We start from the raw sequence: 27,880 nt of genomic DNA, 5'->3' as shown, positions 1-27,880 counted from the left end.
GCACAGTAGGACATGATGTTGTGTGATGGGGAGAAGAACCCAAACAATTCTCATTCTCTGCTCCATTCACAGCAACAAGGCTTTGGCACTAATTCCTGCTGCCACTAGGTGGTGATGGGGAGTACTTTTCTCATTACCTAGAATGTACAGATGTGTGTGATGTAAATGTATATAGAGAGACAGACAATCAGAATAGGGGGTGCGGGAGGTGCCCATAGCAACCGATTACATTCTACGTAACATTTATCTGGCACCTTCTAGAACAGTGATTTCCAACCTTATATACTCAAGGCACACTAGACAAGATTTTAAAATGGCCAAGGTACACCATCCGGTGATGCGGCGTGCGCAACCTATGAAAAAACACACTACATTGTCCTCCACAGGAATAACACACACTACATTGGCCCCCACAGGAACAAAACGCACTACATTGTCCTCCACAGGAATAAAACACACTACATTGGCCTCCACAGGAATAAAACACACTACATTGGCCTCCACAGGAATAAAACACACTACATTGGCCTCCACAGGAATAAAACACACTACATTGGCCCCCACAGGAACAAAACGCACTACATTGTCCTCCACAGGAATAAAACACACTACATTGGCCTCCACAGGAACAAAACGCACTACATTGTCCTCCACAGGAATAAAACACACTACATTGGCCTCCACAGGAATAAAACACACTACATTGGCCTCCACAGGAACAAAACGCACTACATTGTCCTCCACAGGAATAAAACGCACTACATTGGCCTCTACAGGAATAAACACACTACATTGGCCTCCACAGGAATAAACACACTACATTGGCCTCCACAGGAATAAAACACACTACATTGTCCTCCACAGGAATAAAACAGTCACATTGGCCCCCACAGGAATAAAACACACTACATTGTCCTCCACAGGAATAAAACACACTACATTGTCCTCCACAGGAATAACACACACTACATTGTCCTCCACAGCAATAAAACAGTCGCATTGGCACCCACAGGAATAAAACACACTACATTGTCCTCCACAGGAATAACACACTACATTGGCCTCCACAGGAATAAAACACACTACATTGTCCTCCACAGGAATAAAACACACTACATTGTCCTCCACAGGAATAAAACACACTACATTGTCCTCCACAGGAATAAAACACACTACATTGGCCTCCACAGGAATAAAACACACTACATTGGCCTCCACAGGAATAAAACACACTACATTGGCCTCCACAGGAATAAAACACACTACATTGTCCCCCACAGGAATAAAACACACTACATTGTCCTCCACAGGAATAAAACTGTCGCTTTGGCCTCCACAGGAATAAAACACACTACATTGACCTCCACAGGAATAAAACACACTACATTGTCCTCCACAGGAATAAAACACACTACATTGTCCTCCACAGGAATAAAACACACTACATTGGCCCCCACAGGAATAAAACACACTGCATTGTCCTCCACAGGAACAAAACACACTGCATTGTCCTCCACAGGAATAAAACAATCACATTGGCCTCCACAGGAACAAAACACACTAGATTGGCCTCCACAGGAATAAAACACACTACATTGGCCCCCATAGGAATAAAACGCACTACATTGGCCCCCACAGGAATAAAACACACTACATTGGCCCCCACAGGAATAACACACACTACATTGTCCTCCACAGGAATAAAACACACTACATTGGCCTCCACACTCCACAGGAATAAAACACACTACATTGGCCTCCACAGGAATAAAACACACTACATTGGCCTCCACACTCCACAGGAATAAAACACACTACATTGGCCTCCACACTCCACAGGAATAAAACACACTACATTGGCCTCCACAGGAATAAAACACACTACATTGGCCTCCACACTCCACAGGAATAAAACAATCACATTGGCCTCCACAGGAACAAAACACACTAGATTGGCCTCCACAGGAATAAAACACACTACATTGGCCCCCATAGGAATAAAACGCACTACATTGGCCCCCACAGGAATAAAACACACTACATTGGCCCCCACAGGAATAACACACACTACATTGTCCTCCACAGGAATAAAACACACTACATTGGCCTCCACACTCCACAGGAATAAAACACACTACATTGGCCTCCACAGGAATAAAACACACTACATTGGCCTCCACACTCCACAGGAATAAAACACACTACATTGGCCTCCACACTCCACAGGAATAAAACACACTACATTGGCCTCCACAGGAATAAAACACACTACATTGGCCTCCACACTCCACAGGAATAAAACACACTACATTGGCCTCCACAGGAATAAAACACACTACATTGGCCTCCACAGGAATAAAACACACTACATTGGCCTCCACAGGAATAAAACACACTGCATTGTCCTCCACAGGAATAAAACACACTACATTGGCCTCCACAGGAATAAAACAGTCGCATTGGCCTCCACAGGAATAAAACACACTACATTGTCCTCCACAGGAATAAAACAGTCGCATTGGCACCCACAGGAATAACACACACTACATTGTCCCCCACAGGAATAAAACACACTACATTGTCCTCCACAGGAATAACACACACTACATTGTCCCCCACAGGAATAAAACACACTACATTGTCCTCCACAGGAATAAAACACACTACATTGTCCCCCACAGGAATAACACACACTACATTGTCCTCCACAGGAATAAAACACACTACATTGGCCCCCACAGGAATAAAACACACTGCATTGTCCTCCACAGGAATAAAACAATCACATTGGCCTCCACAGGAACAAAACACACTAGATTGGCCTCCACAGGAATAAAACACACTACATTGGCCCCCATAGGAATAAAACGCACTACATTGGCCCCCACAGGAATAAAACACACTACATTGGCCCCCACAGGAATAACACACACTACATTGTCCTCCACAGGAATAAAACACACTACATTGGCCTCCACACTCCACAGGAATAAAACACACTACATTGGCCTCCACAGGAATAAAACACACTACATTGGCCTCCACACTCCACAGGAATAAAACACACTACATTGGCCTCCACACTCCACAGGAATAAAACACACTACATTGGCCTCCACAGGAATAAAACACACTACATTGGCCTCCACACTCCACAGGAATAAAACACACTACATTGGCCTCCACAGGAATAAAACACACTACATTGGCCTCCACAGGAATAAAACACACTACATTGGCCTCCACAGGAATAAAACACACTGCATTGTCCTCCACAGGAATAAAACACACTACATTGGCCTCCACAGGAATAAAACAGTCGCATTGGCCTCCACAGGAATAAAACACACTACATTGTCCTCCACAGGAATAAAACAGTCGCATTGGCACCCACAGGAATAACACACACTACATTGTCCCCCACAGGAATAAAACACACTACATTGTCCTCCACAGGAATAACACACACTACATTGTCCCCACAGGAATAAAACACACTACATTGTCCTCCACAGGAATAAAACACACTACATTGTCCCCCACAGGAATAACACACACTACATTGTCCCCCACAGGAATAAAACACACTACATTGTCCTCCACAGGAATAAAACACACTACATTGGCCTCCACAGGAATAAACGCACTACATTGGCCCCCACAGGAACAAAACGCACTACATTGTCCTCCACAGGAACAAAACGCACTACATTGTCCTCCACAGGAATAAAACACACTACATTGGCCTCCACAGGAATAAACACACTACATTGGCCTCCACAGGAATAAAACACACTACATTGTCCCCCACAGGAATAAAACACACTACATTGTCCTCCACAGGAATAAAACACACTACATTGTCCTCCACAGGAATAAAACACACTACATTGTCCTCCACAGGAATAAAACACACTACATTGTCCTCCACAGGAAGAAAACACACTACATTGGCCTCCACAGGAATAAAACACACTACATTGTCCTCCACAGGAATAAAACACACTACATTGTCCTCCACAGGAAGAAAAAACACTACATTGGCCTCCACAGGAATAAAACACACTACATTGTCCCCCACAGGAATAACACACACTACATTGTCCCCCACAGGAATAAAACACACTACATTGTCCCCCACAGAAAAACAAAATAAAACACATTAAAATGACACTCAGGAGTGGCGACCCTGTCCTGTCCCTCCAGCTGGTGTTGCTCTTGCTCAATCACAGCACTAAGTGCAGAGCTGTGAGCAGTATGTACGTGGGTAGGAAGGGTTGGCAGGCTACGGGTGGAGTGACTGGCGGGCCCGGCTGGCTGGGTGACTGGCGGGAGGGCTGGGCTGGCTGGCTGGGTGACATGCGGGTGGGCAGGCACTCAATACGGCGTGCCTGAGCTGATGTCACGACCCGGACACGCCTGAGCCTCCCAGGTCAGGGCTACCCGGTCCGTGGCTATGTCACACTTTACAACCATCCGCGGCACAGATAATAGATAATAGCTAGAATCTGATTGGTTGCTATGGGCAACATCTCCACTTCGCACTTTAGTAAATATACCCCTAGGAGAGGTGTAAGCAAGGAAGTCTCTGCTAAACAATATAAACATTAATGGGCTCTGACTATAACAAAGGAAAACTACACAAAGCCAATAGACCTTTATTTTGTGATGTTACATAGAAGCCACTTGGGAAGAGTATTGGTGGCATTGTGTCCCGAGTCCTGATACATTGTAACTAGAACGCTGTTATTTATCTACTGTCTCTTCCTTTTGCAGGTTCCTCAGAGCAGCTACTGAGCCCCGAGTGCTGGAGAACCTCTCTGAAGGCCGTGGGATGCTACACCCCTAGAGTGCCACCAAACGCCATCGATCTGGACTCCAAGGACCTGCTCGCCTTTCCAAACTGCGCCAACAAGATTATTTTGTCAGCCGAGCAGGTAAGCTTCGCTGTTCATAAAATGGCAGCTCGTGCCTCATGCCTCAGCAATGCCAGTACGTCCTAGTGAAAAAGAGAGTTTAGTTCCTCACACCCTAAGTCATGAGATGTATGGTGAGGGGGCGTTACAGAGATCCCTGTTTTTGGGCGTTCTTTTGAGAACTTCTCCACAAACACTGCTAGAACTGAGAGATGGCTCCTGATTGGGTCTCTGTGGCATTCCTCTACGCCCTGCTAGAAATGAGAGATGGCTCCTGATTGGGTGTCTTTGGCAATCCTCTACTCCCTGTCAGAAATGAGAGACTGATCCTGATTGCATGGCTTTGACAGTCCTCTTACTCACTGCCAGAAATGAGAGATGCCTACTGATTGGATGGCTGGTATACTACTCCACACAATACTAGGAATTAGAGCTGGCTCCTGATTGGATGGCTGTTAAACTACTCCACGTAGTACTAGGGAGGAGAACTGACTACTGATTGGATGGCTCCACACAATACTATGTTAGGCGCTGCGGAACCCTGGTGGCGCCATATAAATAAAGGATATTAATAATAAATGAGAGACTGCTCGTTATTGCATGGCCACAGCACGTCGCTTCGGCAGTCTAATGTTTTTTCAAATGTTTTGCTTCCACTGCGGTGCCGGGCCCTACTAGGCTGGCAGAGCTATGGGCTCTGCTTGGGAAGCCAGGCTAAGTATCAAGCCCACCCCTCACTATGCACTGTTTCATTACCAGTGGGCAGGGATGACAAATATCCTCTGTACAGCACTGAATAATTGGTTCTTGCGCTATGGAAATAATGGTGATAGCCATAATAACTCGTTCCGCCAGATGGAAACCCAGGCGAGGAGGGGGTGGGGGGGTTCACTATCCAGGTCGCAACTGGACTTCTAGTCCACACCAACGCGTTTCGATACTAAAGTCTTCCTTACTCTGAGTCCAAACCGACTAACAGGGAATTGGGGGAGGGGGAGGCATGATTTGGAGCAAACTGTGCTTCCCGTCAGAGATAGGGTGGTATTTATCCACTACAGCGATCTCTGAGATCCTGGACACTAGCCTGGGACAGCTGTGGTGGGTCTTCCAGGAGACCATCCCACGGTGGAGGCAGACCCCCATAACCAGGTTTGCCTTTACACTGTAACCCAGAGTCTGCCACAAGGTAAATTCCAAAGGAGAGAGGGCAAAATTGAATGACATCATATAATCTCAAGTCCAGCAGCCTTTTAATCCCTATCAGGGGCTGCTCCTGTGTTGCAGCAGTTTCTCTAGTCATACTGGCGTCACTCACTTATCCCAATCTAGGCTCTTGTATCCGCTGACACAGTCGTGTAAAATGTCCCAATGTGATTTGCCATTTAAAGGTTTTGGAGACCGTCAAGTGGCTCTCGGACTTCTTCTACAAGCTGCGACTGTCCAAGGGGGACTTCCAGAGCTTCGGCTTACTGTCAAAGTGGAGCCCTTACATCGCAGAGGTGCAGACCTTCCTGGAGTATCTGATGAAGAGTCTCATCGACTATGAGGTGATCAGCATCAAGCAGGAGCCTATGGGGAGCCACCGAATTCAGGCAGGTAATAAACCCGTTGTGTCACACACAGGAGGATATCGCTCGTTCTCTTACCGTTTTACGTTGTAGTTTGCGCTGTTCTCTTTCATGTTGTGGATGTTCTAATGCTCTGATTGGCTGCTAGTTTAATCCTGTAAATGTTCCGTTGCTGATGTGAAGGCGTTTACACCTCACGGGAACGTGACTTCTAATGATTTACTGTTTTCATTGTCCTGACTGTTGTACCGTCTACACAGAGAGGTTTGTGACGTTCCGCCTTTGCGTCTTCGGTATTCATGTATGAGGCTGTCATTTTTGTTTAGAATGCTGGGTTCTGTCATAAGATACGTCCCACATTTATCAACAAGTGATATTCTTGCTATCACTCGTTACTATCTTAAATGGTGCTCCAACCAATCAGCTCCTATCTGTCATTTTTCAAACACATGACAGGAGCTGATTGGCTGGAGCAGCATTGAAGATGATTACCGAGTGAGGTTTTATAGTGGGTGACCAGTAACACAAAATGATGCTTTCCTCTTCCTCCTCCTCATTCTTTTTAGTGTTGAAGTCTCTACATTCAGTAATTACGGAGCTCTTTAAGCCCTGGGTACTGGTCCTAGAGAAGCCTGATAACAGGTAACGTCCGCTGTGAGACATATTATTTGTGTTCCCAAGTCGTAAAGTTTGTACTGTAGTTCCAAGCATTTCATTAATGTATAATAGGTCTGTCTTGTGCAAATATGGGGGATATGGGAAAGATTGCAGCCTAATCTTTTCTCACCCCCTTTTTTCCAGCAATCAGCACTGTTACCCCTGGCTGGAAAGTGAGACCCCCATCGCTATCGGAATGGTGCAACTATTTTCCAACTGTATTCTGACTTTACATCAAAAATTCCAGAGTGAGTTTGGGGACTGTTACTTTACTTTTCTTTTCTAATTCGGTGTCAGAACTGCTTTGGAAAAAACCCTAAATCTTTGGTGGTTATTGTTGGATTGTGTTTAGGCCTTAGCAGGGAACCCGTTAGACGGGGCCTGGTGCCCTAAAATGAACCCATTCCAATTTAGTCTTTTATTAAAAGCTACTTTCATAACATTCTGGCCGCGTGTGTCAGTAATGTATTCTCTTTTGTGTGCTTCCACCTTGTTACCTATGTCACCTACAGTGATAAAGAAGGGGACAGAGATGGCAGGCTTACTGGTAGTTTAAATTTTAGCAAAGAATGGGACAGAGGGCCTGATTCTGACCCGGTAGCAAGCGCTGAGCGCTCGCAAGCGGGTCGATGGTGGCCCAGAGCGCATGCGCACGACGGAGCCGGCTCCGTCGTGTGCATGCGCGAGACCCGGATAACAACGGGCAAACTGTCGCTCCGGGTCTCGTACCAAAGGGGGGTGTGCTGTCGATGTTGAGTAACAGTACGTCCCCTTTGGTGGGCGTGCCGGGGACGTGCCTGCCCAGACGGAGGCGTTCCTATGGGAACGCCTACCGTCTGGGGCCTGCCCCACTGACATCACGAGTGATGTCAGTGGGAGTGCTTTTGGCTCTGTTTGAGCCGAAAGCACTCCAGGGCTTGCGGCAACGAGACCCTACCACAAGGGTCTCGTCGCAAGCCCGATGGTCTTGACCATCGCGACCATCTTCCTGGCCGCTCGCTAGAGCTGTGGGTAGTCACCCACAGCTATACGAGCGGCCAGGAGGCCGCTCTAAAAATTAAGAAGGACGGCCCTGATTCAGAGCGAGCGTTCTGTCACAGCGTTCGGCTCTGAATCAGGCCCAGAGATAGCAGGCTTACTGGTAGTTTAAATATTACCCCCCCCCCCCCCTCCATTCTACCTCTCTCACCCCCTTTCTATTTCTGTTACATTAGCAAGTGTAATGAACATTAAATACAAAAATAATAATATTAATTACACCGCCGGCAACTTCAATATTTTTTTAAATTGCAGTTTTACTTTCACTTACTGTGATGTTAGACGATACTAAAAGAGAATGGTTCTGTGCATCACAGAATGCAGCTGTATGTGTTATATCATCCCATACCGTGTGTCCCATACATGAGGAGTTTCTCATCTCATGTTCTCAAATATCCTCAGGAGAAGGGACTATATTACTAAATCCAAGCAGGATAGTTTATCATTGTCAGTTAATTACCCTGACCTTCAAAGGGTGGGGGCATGAGAGGACCGGGGCTTGTAAATTCTACATTACATCCATCACAAATTTATGTAACAACTGTAACAAAGATATCTTTTATAATAAAACTTTGCGCTTTCTCTCACCCACAGATCACCTCCTGCCAGGCCAGCGGGGGGCGCTATGGCTGCATCTGATGCACTACTGCGAGTCCTGCACAGCGCCCATGCTTCCTGAGTTCATCTTGTACGCTTATCACACAGAGTATAGCAAACTGCCCTGGAAGGATATGTATCCTGACCAGACACTGATGGAAGAGTTTTTCAAGGTGAGAACTTGTCATTATGTGGTAGGAAAAATCCTTTTAACTTTAAATTCTCTGTGAACCAGCATTTACTTGTAAAGGTAAGTAGCATCAGGTCCCAGCTTCTTATTAAATGCTTTGGAATGTTTATTATAACTACATAAACCTGACAGCTACAGGAACAGTTAGTTGAATTTATGTAACAGAATCTGCTGCTGCGGGACCCTGCTCCTTCTACTATATAACTCAGTATGTGGCTTCCTGCTGCCTCCATCCCCCTCCTCACATCCTGTCACTGCCCCTGTCACATGCTGCCCAGTCCTCACTAACACATCACTCATCTCCTGATATACTCTGTGCTGCTGGGGTCCCTGCTCCTCCCACTATATAACTCTCAGTCTGTGACTTCCTGCTGCCTCCATTCCCCCCATCACATCATGTCACTGCCCCTGTCACATGCAGTCCTGTCCTCACTAAAACATCACCCATCTCCTGATATACTCTGTACTGCTGGGGACCCTGCTCCTTCCACTATATAACTCTCAGCCTGTGACTTCCTGCTACCTCCATTCCCCTCCTCACATCATGTCACTGCCCCTGTCACATGCAGCCCAGCCCTGACTAACACATCACTCATCTCCTGATATACTCTGTACTGCTGGGGACTCTGCTCCTCCCACTATATAGCTCTCAGTTGGTGGCTTCCTGCTGCCTCTATTCCCCTCCTCATATCCCGTCACTGCCTCTGTCACATGCTGCCCAGTCCTCACTAACACATCACTCATCTCCTGATATACTCTGTGCTGCTGGGGGACCCTGCTCCTTCCACTATATAACTCTCAGTCTGTGGCTTCCTGCTGCCTCCATTCCCCTCCTCACATCATGTAATTGCCCCTGTCACATGCAGCCCTGTCCTCACTAACCCATCGCTCATCTCATCCTGATATACTCTGTGCTGCTCCCACCGAAATACTCTGTGACTCTTCTGATAATCTCATTGGCTACAGGTTCTGTCTCCGTCCATGTCATTGCTGGGGATTTAATTGGTCTTCACATTAAATCTATAGAAAATATCTAAGAGAGGAGTGTGTATACAAATTAGGTGCAACGCTGTATAGATAATAATTGTGGATTATTCCCAAGACAGGAAAACTACTCTAGCGTGATAATCCCAGCTACGTGGTGCACGGTTAGTGGTGTTAGAGCTGTAACTCTCTTTATTGCAAAGGTCACACACAACATAGGAACTAAAATCAATGACTGTGCAATAACCTTTGTGCTTACCTGAGCCCCTGCTACTGCTGGTGATGTCATCGGGAAGGGGGTGTCAGTGATGTCATAGGGAAGGGGGGTGTCAGTGATGTCATGAGGGAAGAGGGGTGTCAGTATGACTTCTGGCATCCATACCAGGAACACAGAGGAATATATATATATGAAAAAACACAAATACCGAGCGCTGTCAGAGAGCTGCTGGTATAAAGGGGATGTAAGCCCCTAGAAATAAGTAGTACAAAAAAAGGAAGAAATACCAGCGCTAATATAAGTAATTAAAAATATATATATCAATGGACAGTTGATATCCTTATAAAAAACAATTTATTACACAATGATCCTGGAAAAACATCATATATATGTACAAGAACACATATGCATAATTGATGTAGCCACAAAATATTAAAAAATAGAAAAAATGAAAAAGTGTTAGAACCAGTAAATTAGTCCTTAATGGATACTCCCTCCAGATTATAGCAAAATCAGGCGCTCCTGAGGAAGCTGGAGGTATTTTGAGCCAGCGAAACGCGTTGGTTTTTTGAGATATTTTGAGCCAGTGAAACGCGTTGAGTTTACAGAGCCTGGGATACCCCTTCTCTTTGCTGGTACCACGTATGCTGTGGAATCTTCATCCCTGTTTACTTTGGCACTATCAACATTTTCCGGTGGACTACCACAGCCCTGCAAAATTATCATTATGGCCGCTGCGTGCTGCCAAGGACTGTGACAACTTGTGAACTTAACCGGTAATTATATCGCCTAAGGGATTTAAACTTTCATCTTATCACATCCAGCATCTGATTTTGCTATAATCTGGAGGGAGTATCCATTAAGGACTAATTTACTGGTTCTAACACTTTTTAATTTTTTCTATTTTTTTTATATTTTGTGGCTACATCAATTATGCATATGTGTTCTTGTACATATATATGATGTTTTCCAGGATCATTGTGTAATAAATAGTTTTTTATGAGGATATCAACTGTCCATTGATATATATATTTTTAATTACTTATATTAGCGCTGGTATTTCTTCCTTTTTTTCAGGAACACAGAGGAGCCTGGATCTGTGAGGATGTGGTGTCCATCTAACCATCTTATAATAAGCTGCTTTATATGCACAGTGGGAGCGGTTTATACCACGGGGGAGATCCATGAAACCTTTTACAGTGGACAAGTCGAGATGTTGCCAGCCAATCAGATTCTTCTTACTATTATTTATCTTACATTATATCAAATGATAGCTTGTTTCTGATTGGTTTTTATGTGCAATATCGCCATTGTCCTCCTGTAGAAGGTTTGATAAATCTCCCCCATATTTCATTAAAAAGTCTTTATTTTATTTAGTTATATATTTTTTTACCAGTTTTTCCCATTACAGAGTTGTTTTTGCTTTTCGCTTCCTTTTGATGTTCTCCATTGTTATAGTTTTTCTTTATTCTCTTGTGGTGATAACTGAACCACGATACATTGTTACTCCTTCACAGACACAGAGCAGAATGGTGACACCTAACATTGCAGTAATGGGCAATCCTAAAGAGACGTTAGGGCAATACGGGGCCCATTTATCAATATCGTGTGCCCAAAATCGCATTGCAGGATGTTGTTGTACTGCCCAGATGTATTATAGAGCACCTCCGAAAGGTACCTGTCCCTGCAATGTGACCTCTGTGCCGAGACTATGGGCCTGATTCAGAGCCGGACGCTCATTAATAGCGTTCGCTCTGAATCAGGGCGTCCCTGTTTTTTTTTTGTTTTTTTTTAAAGACGGCCTCCTGGCCGCTCGCATAGCTGTGGGTGACCACCCACAGCTTTAGCAAGCGGCCAGGTGATGGTGGCGAGGGTCGACGAGACCCTTGTGAGTAGGGTCTCGTTCTCGCAAGCCCCAGTGAGCTTTCGGCTCTAATAGAGCCAGAAGCTCACCCACTGGCATCACTGGTGATGTCAGTGGGGCCGCCCCCAAATGGCAGGCGTTCCTTCTGGAACGCCTCCGTTTGGCTAGCCACCCCCCCTGCCCGCCTCCAAAACGGGGCAAGCTGTCAATCACAATCGACAGCTGCCCCGCTTTGGTGCGAGACCCTTAGCGACGGAGCGCCCGTCGCTGGCCGGGTCTCGCGCATGCGCAGTGGGGGACCATCGACCCACTTGTGAGCGCTGTGCGGGTCTGAATCAGGCCCTATGCGCGGTCTACTGACCACGCATGTGCGGCAGCCATTGCCGGGGAGAGCTCTGGAGGGAACCCTCTCCCGGTTAGTTGTGTTGAAGTGTAACCCATAGTCTACAGCAGAACAACGCCATCTTTAGATGGCGTTAGCTGCGGGGCTAGGCCGCGGCTGCTGCTGGAAATGGAGGAACTGTAGGGTTTATCGGAGATGGGGATGTTAGGGACCCATCTGATGGGGTTCACCGTGGCCAAACATGTACTAAGAACCTCACTTATACTCCATGTTAATTGTAGACTATTTTGACTATCATTGTTCTTGGTACTTACAACGTGCACCTGCATTGTCTTTTCCCTGCAGGATATAGAATACTTGCAGGTATCACTGATGGGTGTTTTTTTGCGGTATATGCCGCAAATACTTAATGACAAATAGGTCCCTATGCTGAACTGTGTAAAGTCATTACTTCGAATGTATCTGCTGTGCTTGCATTACGTGACCATGTGCCGGTTATTCTTGTCCACTAGGTGGAGCGAGGGAGCCCCAAGAGCTGTTTCCTTTTCCTGGGGGCAGTGCTATGCGACGTGAACTGGATGAGCGTCTTGGCGGACGCCTGGGGCCCTATTCCTCGGCCAGAGACGCATCGCATGCTGGTCTGTCTCCTGTACATGCTGGTCTTTCTCGCCAAAGAGGAGAAGCTTATAGATGAACCAGTAAGTTACACGGGGCCTTCCCGCTCCAGCCCCTATTGGGAAATCAACAAGCTACAGACATTGGGGGGAGATGTATCGAGCAGTGTACAGAGTGAGAAGTTGCCTATAGCAACCGAGCAGCTTCTTCCTATCACTTTGTAGAATGTACTTGATAAATTGGTAGCTAGAAGTTGATTAGTTGCGATAGGAAACTTATCCGCTTGTCGACTCTTTAAATTGCTCAATACATTTCCCCCATCACCTACATAACTACAGGTCTGTTTGTGCCATATTACAGAGACAATAGGGTTCATTTGCGTGGGCACGCATTGATTGTCTATGGCTCCTACTTGTCGTCTTCCTGACGCATTGCAAGGGTCACTCTCTACACGTTCCTTGGATACACTGAAGATACTAGGGTGGTATCCAATTAGCCATGAATTGGGCGCTATTTGATCCCCCGTGGCCATCCAATTGGCCGCGAAGTCCGGCCCAACGCCAGCACTTATTGGGGTTCTGATGTGTCCCAAAAAACTATCCCCGAAAAATGCTGTTCTTTCGCCAGCGAAATGGCGAAAACACATAGGTCTGTGAACTTATCACGGATCCTCTGTGTTTTCGGCCGATTTGTCCTATTTGTTCGCCCGAAACAAATAAGATACGGGTGGAAAAAGAAAACCGGGGATTATCGGCGGAAAATTCCCGTTTTTCGCCCCCGAAAGAATATCCGGGCTGATTGGATACCGCCTTTAACCTAGTTTTATGGGTAGGGAGAAAACGTGATGATGCCTTTCAGCGGAGGAGATCATTTCTGGGCACCATGAGCAGTGTACTCTGTGCTCAGCAATGGCGCACACATGTGACGCATAATAACATTAGTGATGCTATGTACATTTTTATTTATTGAAGGGGCAGAAACCCATCATGCAGTGGTGGGAGTTTGCCCATCTAGTGGGGGGAGGCTTCTCCCGAGATCGGAGGAGTAGACGGGCCCCTTGATGTGCGCTGGGCAGGCCATGCGGGCGCGGAGCTGTAAAATGAAGATGTCAGTGAGATAGACAATGTATATGCTGTTTGCCTGTAGTCCAGTAAATCCTCCCTATCCGATGGATTGCCCAGATGTTTATTAAAGTCCATTGACGATCTCCTCGCTCCCCCTGGCAGACAGCGTCGCCTAATGCCTCTCGTGAGGCTTTGAGGACTGCGCAGCCTGGTTGAAATACAGAACAAGTCAGGAGAAGCCCCCTCTGGTCTCTTAAAGACCCCATATTGGGAGGGCCACAGGGCCCCAACTAAGTAACAGTCAGTAGTTTGTTTGACTTAATGAACTCCACCCAAAACGTCATTTTTATCTGAGTTACCCTTTCAGTTCTCTTACTGGACCATTACTTACTGATTACATGTCTGTGTCTGTACAGGGGGCACCGCTGATCAATCTCTTAGGCCAGGCCAGCACCCTGTCTTGGCACCTGGTGGATGCGGTGTCTTACCAGAACGTCATGGGGTATTTCAGCAGCCATTACCCGCCCTCTGTGATCCTGAGTGAGCACCTTGCAGACCAGCTCCTCCTCAAGCTGCTACGGGTCTCCGCCGGGCTCACCTCCTTCCCCGAATGCAGCATCTACTTGGTGAGTACTGAAGGCGCGACTGGTGATCGGCACAGATTATACAGGTGATCAGCACAGATTATACAGGTGATCGGCACAGATTATACAGGTGATCGGCACAGATTATACAGGTGATCGGCACAGATTATACAGGTGATCGGCACAGATTATACAGGTGATCGGCACAGATTATACAGGTGATCGGCACAGATTATACAGGTGATCGGCACAGATTATACAGGTGATCAGCACAGATTATATAGGTGATCGGCACAGATTATACAGGTGATCAGCACAGATTATATAGTCTGCAATTGTCATTTATCTCACGGAATTGGGAAAATAAATCTGTTTTTACAGGGAACATTTTCTACAGACGGTGTAGGCGGCATTGTGTGGGTTGTAGCATTATTCAGTGTGCCTCATACCTCACACCTCACTGGTGTCACAGGTTCCTAGAGTACAGTGGTTCAGGCCACACTGTGTGTAGTTACTGGGTTCTCTGTAATTAATTGCTTAAGTAGTTAATTACTTTTTATCACCGCCTAATGCTATATCATAGAATGTCCCCCCCCCCCCCCCCCCCGTCCAGTGCTATACTGCACACGTGTACAATCCCCGGCCTGTTCCTCTGTTATTACCGCTCACATTCCTCTGCAGGACGTCACCCCCAAATGTCGGATATACGTTCAGCAGATTGTGCAGTTTCTGGGCTCCTTGGAACAGAACAGTAAAATCAGCATTTCGGCTCTAGAACAAGAGATGGCAAAATTGCTGGATGACATCGTCATCTTCAGCCCCCCAGGTGAGGATTCGTGTTTATGGCGCGGCAGACAAACGGCGCTAAGAGAGGCCGCTTATTTTGTATGTGATATTGGGGCCAGATGTATCAAACCTGCAAAAGATATAAAGAGAATTTGCCATAGCAGCCAATCATCTTACAGCTTTCATTTATCTATCACAGACAATTAAATGACTGTTCGAAGCTGATTGGTTGCTTTGGACACATAATAAAGTAGGGCCACGAGAAGCCCACCTAACGCATTTCTCATGGAGGTGTCCTGTCTCCTATAGGCGGAGATTTATTAAACCTACTAAAGGGGACAATTGGAGGTATCGCCTATAGCAGTGTTGGCTAACCTTGACACTCCAGCTGTTATGGAACTACATAACCCAGCATGCACTGCTACAGTTTTGCTATTAGGGCATGCTAAAACTGTGGCAGGGCATGCTGGGATATATAGTTCCACAACAGCTGGAGTGTCAAGGTTAGCCAACACTGGCCTATAGCACGCTTGGCCAACCTGTGGCTCTCCAGCTGTTGTGAAACTACAAGTCCCAGCATGCCTTGCCACAGTTTTGCTATTAGGGAATGCTAAAACTCTGGCAAGGCATGCTGGGACTTGTAGTTTCACAACAGCTGGAGATCCACAGGTTGGCCAGGCCTGGCCTATAGCAACCAATCAGATTGTGGCTATCCTTTATCTAGTACATGCTATACAATGATAGCTAGAAGCTGATTGGTTGGGCATCACGTCCACTTTACGGTGTATGTAGAACAAACCCTCTGGGACTATTTCTGGACTGTGAGTCACATGACCCCCGTCTGTTTTCCAGACCTGGAGGTGCAGAAGCGTCACATGGCGCTGAGCAGTTTGTTCATGGAGCTGCTGATGGTGATGAATAACGCCAGCGTGACCACGGCCGAGTCACTCCGCGCCGCCCTGCTCAAGTGGATCGATAGCAAAGTGCAGGGCCTGCTCGTCATGCCCCTCCTCACTGCGGCTTGCCAGAGCCTGGCGTCCATCAAGCACATGGCCGAGGCGACGGAGGCCTGCATATTGGCCTACTTCAAGGACGGTAAAGTATTTGGTTATCTCTAACAGTCCATGCAGAATAGCTCCAGCTACGCTGGTGAGGGTGTTACGCCCCACTCTGGTTGCCCGCATTATTTAGCTCTGCGGAGGGATATTAGGCAGAAGTAAAATATCTGTTATCATTGGTCACTATTGCAATAAAGGCCACTAACCCTAGAACTGACATTTTCAGATATCAACCATTACTCAGTGTTACCCTCCTGACCATGACAGCGGCCATTTTCAGGAGGCCAGCTCACCCGGGGGTTAATGTAGCAGAGGGGGAGGTAGTCCCTCCCCCAGCACAGAGTGCGATCCCTCACTAGAGGTTTTCCCGCTTCTGAGCTGCCCCGCCTCCTACTCTCCTCCCTGTATGAGACGCTCAGCAACCATTGCTCAGAGCTCTGCTGAAGCTACTGGTCGCAGGAGGTTTTGGGTCCAGTCTCTCTGTATACCTCTCCCCAGGGGCCAGGTTATACAGCGCTCAAATCCTACCAACCTATGTGCTTGTGTAGTTGATTCAGAGCACAATTGTAAATATATTTATTTATATGCATTGTATGTGACTTGTGCTAGCTCTGCTGTTACGATACCCTGTCTTTAACCTTCTGACTGTCAGTTATACCTGTCACTGCTATTTATCCTTAACCCTCAACTTCCAGGTGTGTAGGGGTTCATTAGTACTTGACATTTACTTGTACTTGTGAAGGGTGTCACATTGCATTGTTAGCTTTACACTTATTGTGTGCTACTTGCTGACTATGTCTTCTAGAGATAAGGGTAAACAGGAGGCTGTTGCACCTGTGCTGGTTGCATGTAAATCCTGTTTCTACTTCAGGGTCCATAGGGGGTCCACAGGGTTGACCTTGGGGTTATAGCTGGAACAGGATCCATGGGCACCACACAGTTAAGCTTTTAGCTCCCAGGATGCACTTGGGTCCTCCTCTATACCCCGCCCCCGAGCCACAGGCACCTCAGTGTAAGCTGGTGCCCGGCCGGAGTCGGTCACCGCGCAGGGGGGCTGCAGGAGCAGCCCCCAGAAGCTTTTTATTTTAAGTTAAATTTTATTTATTTTTAATCTTTTTACTACAGACGGCAGCGAAGGGCTGTCTGTACAGACGCCCACGCTGCCACTCTGATCCCCGACTGGCGCCGCGACGCCAGTACTGATCTGGGGATCGCGGCGGGAGGGCAGAGTCCGTACTAGCCGGACTCTGTCTACCTCCCAGGACTGCTGCCGGAGTCGCCGGGGATTCAGGTAAGCCGCGCGTCGCTGGCTAGCGGCGGCGCGCGGAATGCCTTAAATGCAGTCCTTTAGCCTCCGGTCCGGGGGACAGACCGGAGGCTGCTGGCAGTGGCGGCGGGCCCCCCCATAACCCGTGGGACCACTAGACCACCAGGGATAACCGGCAAGCGGGAAGCCAGCATCCCTGGGGTTATGGCCAGCCAGGGGAGGAAGCCTTCCCTGTCAGCGGCTCCTCCCCTCAGCTCAGCGCGCCTTTCAGCACGCAGTCTGGCGTCGCTGAGCTGCAGATTCCTCGGCCACTCCTCCTCTGAGGTCTCCAGCGGCCATTTTCCCAGTGGCAGCGCAGATCTCAGGGAGCACGCGGACCGGTCCCCCTGTGTACCTCTCCCCTGATTAAGGACAGCGTACACAGCACTATAGCCCTCCCAGACACTGAATCTGGGCAGGTTGATTGTAGTGTAAAGGTGCAGTGAGTATATCTTCCTGCATGGTATGTGACTTTTTGCTAGTGCTGCCTGTCTGTGCTTATTTTCCGCTTACTGTCAGCTTATACCTATCCCTTTACTTCTCCTACAAGCCCTGCAGGTGTGTGGGGGAGGGGCGTTTCTACTGACCTCACTTATATAGATCACGTATTTGTGAGGTCCGTCACATACAGTTGTGTGCTACTCAGTGCCATATTGTGGGCTGTTGTTCAGCACACCGGTGAGTGCGTTTTACTTCTACCCTGGTGCCAGATATATAATATATTCTGTCATGTCAGACGAGGAGGTTGAGCGCTCAGTGGCTCCGGTGTTGGCCTCCTGCGGACGCTGTTCTGCAGGAGTAGATAGGGAGGATTTGTCACAGGATGGCCTGTGTAGTCGATGCCAGGTGGCTCCTGGCCCATCCAGACCTTCTCTGGCGCAGGAACCACCGTGGGCGATGTTTTCTCAAGTGCTGGTGTCTATTGCGGACCGTCTGTCGGTCCCGACTGCTCTCCCTACTAGGGCGGTGCCCCAGCCGACCATCCCCCATTCCCCGGGTGTCCCGCAGTTATTGTGGAGTCCTCCTGGGTCTCAATCAGTTGGTCCCTATGCGGGGTTGCCTATGTATATACAGGCTTCCCCTGTGCCGCAGCAGCCTGTGGTACCTTTTCAGGCCCCTATGGCGACGCCTCCACCATGGGTGGATGTGCTCTCCAACTCCGTGCAAAATTTGGCGGCCGCTTCCTCGGCTTTTCAGTCAATGTTGCAGACTGACATGCCTTCTAGGATTTCTAAACGCCCACTCATGACACGGGCTGCTCAGGTATCGGACTCAGAGGGTTCCTCAGATGATGGGGAGGTCCCTGATGACACTGACTCGGACGCCTCGGTCCAGGAAATGGATACCAAGTCGTCCATTAATGTGCGAGCACTAGTTAGGGCGGTGCAAGCTATTCTTCTTATAGAGGATGAGGCACCGGTTCCTAGGTCGAAGTTTCCTAGTTTCAAAAAAACTAAGGTGGCTTCTGCGGTGTTTCCCCTGTCGGATCAGTTGACGGATCATATGGCGGTAGCTTGGCAGGCGCCCAGTAAGAGATTCCTTCCTCAGAAGCGGTTGGCTTCTAATTACCCCTTCCCTGAGGCACATTGTAAAAAATGGGAAACTCCACCGGCGGTGGATTCCCATGTCACCCGTTTAACTCGAGGCGCCACCTTACCATTACCGTCGATATCCTCGCTGAAGGATCCCACGGACAGGAAAGTTGAGACTTGCTTAAAGTCTATTTACTCCCTCTCCGGGGCGGTGGCCCGACCGTCCATGGCCATTTCCTGGGTGGCCAAGGCCATTGAGGGGTGGGCCAATGCATTGGAAGATACCTTCCCGGACGACGCTCCGGATGTCCAGCGGGCGTTGTTGGGACAAATGAGGGACGCCGCTTCTTACATTGGAGAAGCTTCTTTAGATGCTAGTCTGCTGACCTCGCGGGTATCGGCTGCAGCGGTGTCTGCCCGCCGATCCTTATGGTTGCGGTCCTGGAGAGCGGACTCTGATTCAAAGAAAGGTCTGGAGGCCTTACCTTTCAATGGGGAATTACTATTTGGTCCGGACTTGGACAAAATAGTGGATACCCTGGCTAAATCCAAGTCGGCCTTCCTCCCTTCGGCGGCACTGCCTGCTAAGGTTCGGAGTTCGGCTTTTCGTTCCTTTCGGGTTCAGGGTAAGGCGAAAGGTCAGTCCTTCCCGAGACAGTCTGCGAGTAAGACGGCCTCTAAACCCAAGAAGCAAGCCTGGAGTGCTCGACGCCCTTCTTCCAAGCAGGAAGATAAACCTGCGGCCTGATGGGACGGGCCTCCCTCTGGGGGACCTCAGAGTGGGAGGCCGACTTCTTTTATTTGCCCAGTGCTGGCACAATACCACCACGGATGCCTGGGTTCGAGAAGTGGTCTCCCAGGGGTACGCCCTGTCTTTTCGGCACAGACCACCCCACCAGTTTTTCTGCACAAGTCCTTCTCAGAACAAGACCAAGGCGTTACAGGTTCAGGACGCTATAGAGTCCTTGCTGAAAGCAGAGGTCATTGTTCCCGTTCCTCTATCACAACGAGGGACGGGGTATTATTCGTCTCTGTTTCTGGTGCAGAAACCCAATGGTTCTCATCGCCCTATCCTCAACTTGAAGTCTCTGAACAAATTCCTCAGAGTTCCCAAGTTCAGGATGGAAACGTTACGTTCCATCATTCTGGCGATGGAACCGGGGGATTACATGGTGTCTCTGGACATCCAGGACGCCTACCTCCATGTTCCGATAGCATCTTCACACCAGCGGTATCTGAGGTTCGCTATCCTTCAACACCACTATCAGTTCCGGGCGCTACCCTTTGGTCTCTCCACGGCACCGAGGGTGTTCACGAAGATTATGGCGGTCATGGCCGCACATCTTCGGAACCAGAATGTACGGCTGCTGCCGTACCTGGACGACCTCCTGTTGCTGGCGAGCTCCCCGGAGGTACTGCTTCAACATCTCCACCTGACGATCGCTTGCCTGCTAGCACACGGGTGGTTGATTAATTGGAAAAAGTCCTCTCTGATTCCATCACAGCGGATGGTTCATTTGGGAGCCCTGATGGATTCGCGTCAGCAAAGGATCTTCCTGACTCCGGAGAAGGTCGCCTCACTACAGCTGCGGATACGCAGTTGCCTGAGCCGTTGCCGCCTGTCGGTCCATTCGGCTATGAGAGTTCTGGGGTCCATGGTGTCGACATTCGACATGGTGGAATTTGCCCAGTTCCATTCCCGGCCCCTGCAGGGGCTGATTCTATCAGAATGGAACGGGTTACCTCACCGGATCCGCTCTCAGGTGCTGGTGTTGTCTCCGGACGTTCGGCTATCTTTGGCTTGGTGGCTTCAGACAGCTCATCTGGTCGAGGGGCGCCCATTTTGGATCCCGGACTGGGTCCTGCTCACGACGGATGCCAGTCTCCGGGGTTGGGGGGCAGTGACCGGCTCTTTGTCGCTTCAGGGTCGTTGGTCAGCGGAAGAAGCACTTCTCCCCATCAACATCCTGGAACTGCGGGCAGTATACAAGGCCCTGCAGTCGTCCGGCCCCGCTCTTCACGGAAGGGCGGTACAGGTGCAGTCCGACAACGCCACCACGGTGGCGTATATCAATCACCAAGGCGGAACTCGCAGTCAGGCAGCGATGTCGGAGGTGTCTCGTATCCTGTCTTGGGCGGAGGGTCACATTCCAGCGATCTCGGCGGTTTTCATCCCCGGAGTCCTCAATTGGGAGGCGGACTTCCTCAGCCGTCACGACGTGCATCCCGGGGAATGGTCGCTTCACCCAGAGGTGTTTCAGCTACTCGTGGACAGGTGGGGACTGCCGGAGCTGGACTTGATGGCCTCCCGTCACAATCACAAGTTGCCCGTTTACGGGTCAAGGACAAGAGACGCAGGTGCAAGTCTGGTGGACGCGCTGTCGGTGACATGGACATTTCACCTGGCGTATCTGTTTCCTCCGATATCCCTGCTTCCTCGGGTTCTGCGGAAATTCAAGCAGGACGGCGGCATGCTCGTGCTGGTAGCTCCGGCGTGGCCCAGACGTCCTTGGTACTCCGATCTGAGGAGCCTCTCCATCGACGCTCCGTACCTTCTTCCTCAACGTCGGGACCTGTTGTCTCAGGGGCCCTGCCTTTACCCGGATCTGGGTCGGCTGTCTTTGACGGCGTGGCTCTTGAGACAGCCGTCTTGAGGTCTCGGGGCTTCTCCAGTTCGGTTATTGGTACGATGCTCAGGGCACGCAAGCCTGCTTCAGCACGGATTTATCACAGAGTGTGGCACACTTACTTTCAGTGGTGTGAGTCCAGACTTTATGATCCTCAGGTGTTCCGAGTTTCTAGGATCTTGGAATTTCTTCAGTCAGGATTGGATCTCGGCTTACGCCTTGCATCTCTGAAGGTTCATGTGTCCGCCTTGTCCGTGTGGTTTCAACGGCGGATTGCAATACTACCAGACGTTCACACCTTTTTCCAAGGTGTTCTCAGGATCCAGCCTTCCTTTGTGCCTCCTGTGGCTCCTTGGGACTTGGCGGTGGTGCTACGGGTCCTGCAGGGTCCTCCGTTTGAGCCTCTTGAGGCGGTGGAGCTCAAGTGGCTGACATTTAAGACGGTTTTTCTCCTGGCAATTGCTTCGGCCAGGAGGGTGTCTGAATTGGGGGCGCTTTCCTGTCGCCCTCCTTTCCTGATTTTTCACCAGGACAGAGCGGTGCTCCGCACTCGTCCTGAGTTTTTGCCCAAAGTGGTCTCGAAGTTCCATATTAATCAGGAACTTGTTGTGCCAGCTTTTCAGTCCCCTGATCTTTCAGCTGGTGAGACTTCCTTAGATGTGGTCCGGGCGCTTAGAATTTATGTAGACCGGACGGCTTCGGTTAGGAAGTCTGATTCCTTGTTTATCCTCTTTGGTTTTCACAAGAGGGGTTGGCCTGCCAGCAAACAAACGTTAGCCCGTTGGCTTCGTTCCGTTATTTGTGAGGCTTATGCACAGGAGGGCTTACCTGTGCCAGCCTCTGTTAAGGCTCATTCCACTCGTTCTGTGGGTCCCTCTTGGGCTGCTAGACGTGGCGCTTCTGCTGTTCAGCTGTGTAGGGCGGCCACTTGGTCTTCAATTCAAACGTTTTTGAGGTTCTATGCGTTTGACACCTTTGCCTCTCAGGATGCATCCTTTGGGCGCCGGGTACTCCTTTCAGCACAGGAGCGTCCCCGCCCTTAGTTGTACTGCTTTGGGACATCCCCAAGGTCAACCCTGTGGACCCCCTATGGACCCTGAAGTAGAAAACAAGAGATATGGTAAGAACTTACCTTTGTTATCTCTGTTTCTACGAAGTCCATAGGGTCCACAGGGCGCCCGCCCTGACGCACCTGGCTTCAAATGGGCTGTGTGGCTGGTCACCGGTTTTCCGTCTCCTATTGCTGTGAGTATGGTTTCTTGTGTGTTCCAGTCTTCCTTCTCTCTGTTCCATATTCTCCTCCGGCCTAGGCTGCTTACCAACTGAGGTGCCTGTGGCTCGGGGGCGGGGTATAGAGGAGGACCCAAGTGCATCCTGGGAGCTAAAAGCTTAACTGTGTGGTGCCCATGGATCCTGTTCCAGCTATAACCCCAAGGTCAACCCTGTGGACCCTATGGACTTCGTAGAAACAGAGATAACAAAGGTAAGTTCTTACCATATCTCTTGTTTTAGCGGGCTTGTCCCCTCAGGATGACATACAGGATGGTTTGTGTGCTAATTGTTTACCACCTCTCCAGTCCACCTTACCAGCACCTGTTCAGAAGCCACCTTGGGTGTCCTCCTTGTCTCTGGTTATGACGTAGTTAGTGGATCGCTTATCAGCCCCCACGCTGCCTCCCACCATTGGTTACCCACAGCAGTTACATCCTGCTATGTTTGTCCCCCCCATACATCGTTCTTGGATGGAGAGTTATGATCACTCAGGCCAGAATATGGCTCTGCCACCTTTCAGTAAATGTTACAGGCAAATAGACAATTAGCCACCAAAGCCCTTAAGCGTATTATCTTCCCAGTCCACTCTGCTTTCAGATTCTGATACATCATCGGAGGAGGCAGATGATGCACTGGGTTCTCACCCTGGGTCTCCCTGGGGTGAGGAGGACAGCCTTTCGACAGTGGATGTCCCTTCTCTAGTGAGGGCGGTTAAATCTATCCTGACTGTAGAGGGTGAGGAACCAACTCCTAAGCCTAAAGCTCTGAGCTTATGAGGGAAGCATACTAGCGTCTTTTTACCTTCTCCCACCTGGCAAATGTGCTAAGTGGAAAGTCCCTCCTACTATTGACTCTCATTAGCCAGAAGTTCTAAACTGTCTTTACCATCCACATTCTCTCTTAGTGACACCACAGATAGAAGACTTGAAACTTGTCTTAAATCTGTTTTCTCAATGTGTGGTACAGGGTAGCTAAGGCTATCGATGAATGGACAAAGGCACTGGAAGACAGTCTGTCATCAGACGCTACCAGGGAGCAAATAACTTACATCTCCCATATGCAGGAAGTGGCCTCTTATTTGGGAGAAGCCACAAGAATAGACACTGGACTCCTTTCTTCTAAGGCATCTGCAACCTCGGTAGTTGCTCGCCGAGTGGCTATGATCCGGAAAGCAGATACAGAATCCAAGAAGGCCCTTGAATTCTTGCCTTTCTCTGGCAACGTACTGTTTTGCGCAGAGTTGGACAAAATAGTGGCTACTGTGGCAGCCTCAAAATCTGCCTGTCTGCCATCAGCAGCTGTCTCTAAGCCTAGGCAGTCCTCCTTTTGGTCCTTTCGCCAGACAGTCTAGTTCTCACAAGACCACCAAACTGCAAACCAAGAAACCTCAGTTGGTCAGATGTCCAGCCTCTATGCCGGACGATAAACCCTCCACCTGATGGGCGGGCCTCCTCTTGGGTGATCCCAGGGTGGAGGCCGACTTCTTCAGTTTCAAACTCCTGGCGTCAAACAATAACGGATGCCTGGGTCCGAGAAGTGGTCTCTCAGGGATACACCCTCACCTTCTTGAGGCGTCCAGCTCGCCATCAGACTCCTTCAAGGCTCGGCCCTCCAGGAGGCCATTCACTCCCTGTTGCATTCAGGGGTTGTAATTCCAGTTCCTTTAACTCATCACGGAAGAGGTTTTTATTCCAATCTTATTTTGATTCAGAAGCCCAACGGGTCTCATCTGCTTATTCTAAATCTGAAATCCTTTAACAGGTTTATCTGAGTGCCCAAGTTCCATATGGAGACTCTACGGTCAATTGTTTTGGAGCCTGGGGATTTTATGGCTTCTCTGGACATTTAGGATGCGTACTTGCATGTGCCTATTACTCCAACCCACCAACGGTTCCTACAGTCTGCTGTACTGGAGCAACATTACCAGGTTCAGGCGCTGCCCTTTGGTCTGTCAACTATAAAGCGGACTTCCTAAGTCATCAGGACATACAATCTGGAGAATGGGCTCTCCACCCGGATGTCTTTCAGCTCCTGGTGGAAAAATGGGGACTACCAGATGTAGACCTCATGGCCTCACGTCAGAACCACAAGGTCCCCAGGTACGGGTCCAGAACCAGCGACTCCTAAGTTGCCTTTGTGGATGCTGTGGCAGAGAGGTGGGACTTCAATATCGCATACCTCTTTCCTCTGATCTCCCTCCTCCCAAGGGTTCTCAGGAAATTCAAGCAAGAAGCCGGCACAGTAATAATGTAGTAATGGCCCAGACGCCATTGGTTCACCAACCCAAGGAGTCTCTCTATAGACACTCCTTTTCCACTTCCTCTATGGCCCCTGCCTGCATCCGGACTTAACCTCGTCTGTCTTTGACGGTGTGCCTCTTAAAAGCCAAAGGTTTTGCTAGCTCTGTAGTGCAAATGATGCTCAGGGCATGAAAGCCTTCCTCAGCCTGCATCTATAACAGAGTTTGGCACTCCTATTTTTAATGGTGTTCCCACAGAGACTATTACCCAAAGGTCTTCCCTTGCCTTTCTCCAGGCTGGATTGGACCTCGGTCTCCGGCTGGCCTCACCAAGAGTTCAGATTTCTGCTCCGTCTATCTGGTTCCAGTGAAGGATCGCTCCCCTGTCTTATGTTAGAACAATCCTGCAGGATTTTGTCTTTGGTTCTCCAGGCTTTACAGACTCCTCTATTTGAACCTTTAGGCTCAGTAGATCTCAAGTGGCTGACAGCGAAGACGCTCTTCCTCCTCGCTATTTCCTCTGCCCGCAGGGTATCTGACTTAGCAACGCTCTCTTGTCGCACCCCCTTTTTTTGATTCTTCATCAGGATAGAGCTGTCCTCCATACCCAGGCGGGTTACCTTCCTAAGGTAGTATCCTGTTTTCATTTCTCTGCAGGTGAAGCTTCCTTGGATGTGGTTCGTGCTCTCTGAATCTACGTGGGTTGTACCAACTCCTTTAGAAAATCAGACTCTCTCTTTGTGTTGTATGGCTTTCACATGCAAGGCTGGCCAGCTAACAAACAGACTCTGTCTCGATGGCTCTGCATGACAATCTCTCAGGCCTACACGTAAGCTGATCTGGCTGTTCCAAACAAGGTTACAGCACATTCTACTCGGTCTGTGGGACCATCATGGGCATTTCGATGTGGCGCTTCTGCTGAGCTGCTGAGCAACTGTGCAAGGCGGCCACGTGGTCTACTGTCCATACCTCTCTCAGGTTCTATGACTTTGATACCTTTTCAGGATGCTTCCTTTGGGTGGCGGGTCCTCCTTTCTGCTCAGGAGCGTCCCCCACCCTTAGGGAAACTGCTATGGGACATCCCCATGGTATCCCTGTGGATCCCCTATGGACCCTGAAGAAGAAATTAAAAGTTATGGTAGACTTAACTTTTGTTAACTTTTTTTCTTCGAAGTCCATAGGATCCACAGGACACCCTCCCTGACGCACCTGGCCTCATTGGGTATTTTCTCTCATGGTCACTGATTCCCATCCTCTTTTATGATCGTATTTCTTGTGTATATTGTTCTTCCTGCTCCTGCCTTGGGCTTGTTTACAAAACTGAATGCCTGTGGCTGGGGGCGAGGTATACGTGGAGGAGGACCAATGCATCCTGGGAGCTAAAGCTTTGACTCTTTGGTGGCTGGATCACTCCAACCACACACACCCCATGGTAACCCCTGCGGACCCTATGGACCTCGAAGAAATAGAGTTAACAAGGTAAGTCTACCATAACTCTTAATTTTTTTTAGACGTTCTTATTAAGGATCTAACTGATCTTATGGACTGTTTTCACTTTTCAAGAAAGCACAAGGGAAAAACTTTTCTTAATAAAATGAAATATTTATATAGCTGACATCAGACGGTGGTATCCCGCCTTTCTTACCGCGATGTGCTGCTGGATCAGTAGGGAAATTATACAATATATGCTCCATTGTCATCTCTATGTATTAAGTGATGTGATAAGTAAACTACGCCAAAAAATGGTGATTTAACATGATAGGAAATAGAATACAGAGGACGATGAGGCACATCTCCATTCCTCCTCTAATATAGGTGACCCCCCCCCCCCCCAATATGTCACCTGTGTAAGTCTATGTATAACATGGACATTATAATGGGTATAATTGGGTACTTGGCCAGGATCTCAGTAGAACAGTTGCCTATATATTGTGGATGACCGCTCCAACATAACAGATTCACCACCATGTTTTTCCCTCTCACAGAGACTCTCCACATCCAGAACCCAGGCTGGGGCCCAATCCTGGCATCGCTGCAGGTGCCGGAGCTGACCACGGAGGAGTTCCTGCAGGAATGCCTGACCCTGGGCAGCTACCTGACGCTCCACGTCTACGTCCTGCAGTGCCTGAACCAGGAGCAGACCCTGGCCAACGAGCTGAGGGTGCTGGTCCGAATCTCTAAGTGGTTGGAGCAGGTGCAGCCAAGGTGAGAGCCCGTGCAGGGCATATTATGGGCAGTATTCAATCGCAGGCGAAAAGCCGTTATCGGAGATCATTTTTCGCCGATGACGTCATTTTCGCCTACTTCCAATATTCCCGTATTCAATAACATTGTCAATGTTAAAGAACGGGGATAATTTTTCGCCAGCCTTTTGCTGGCGAAAAAAGAGTGCAGAATTGGGGTTTAGGGATTCAGGCTTAAAA

General features: G+C 48.9%; 1 protein-coding gene across 1 annotated transcript in view; it reads left to right on the top strand.

Moving 5' to 3' along the window:
• EPG5 (ectopic P-granules 5 autophagy tethering factor) overlaps nucleotides 1-27,880 on the top strand; it is a 132,079-nt gene that overhangs the window by 95,640 nt on the left and 8,559 nt on the right. The window contains exons 32-41 of the mRNA XM_088476515.1: nucleotides 4,777-4,937; nucleotides 6,305-6,512; nucleotides 7,051-7,126; nucleotides 7,286-7,389; nucleotides 8,774-8,949; nucleotides 12,887-13,072; nucleotides 14,470-14,679; nucleotides 15,319-15,463; nucleotides 16,276-16,518; nucleotides 27,443-27,662. Coding sequence (XP_088332641.1) covers nucleotides 4,777-4,937; nucleotides 6,305-6,512; nucleotides 7,051-7,126; nucleotides 7,286-7,389; nucleotides 8,774-8,949; nucleotides 12,887-13,072; nucleotides 14,470-14,679; nucleotides 15,319-15,463; nucleotides 16,276-16,518; nucleotides 27,443-27,662 — 1,729 coding nt within the window. The remainder of the gene's footprint in view (nucleotides 1-4,776; nucleotides 4,938-6,304; nucleotides 6,513-7,050; nucleotides 7,127-7,285; nucleotides 7,390-8,773; nucleotides 8,950-12,886; nucleotides 13,073-14,469; nucleotides 14,680-15,318; nucleotides 15,464-16,275; nucleotides 16,519-27,442; nucleotides 27,663-27,880) is intronic.

The sequence above is a fragment of the Taudactylus pleione genome, unplaced genomic scaffold (assembly GCF_031769625.1).
Source record: "Taudactylus pleione unplaced genomic scaffold, aTauple2 ptg000189l, whole genome shotgun sequence".
Lineage (NCBI taxonomy): Eukaryota > Metazoa > Chordata > Amphibia > Anura > Myobatrachidae > Taudactylus > Taudactylus pleione.
This window is presented reverse-complemented; position numbering and strand designations above follow the sequence as displayed.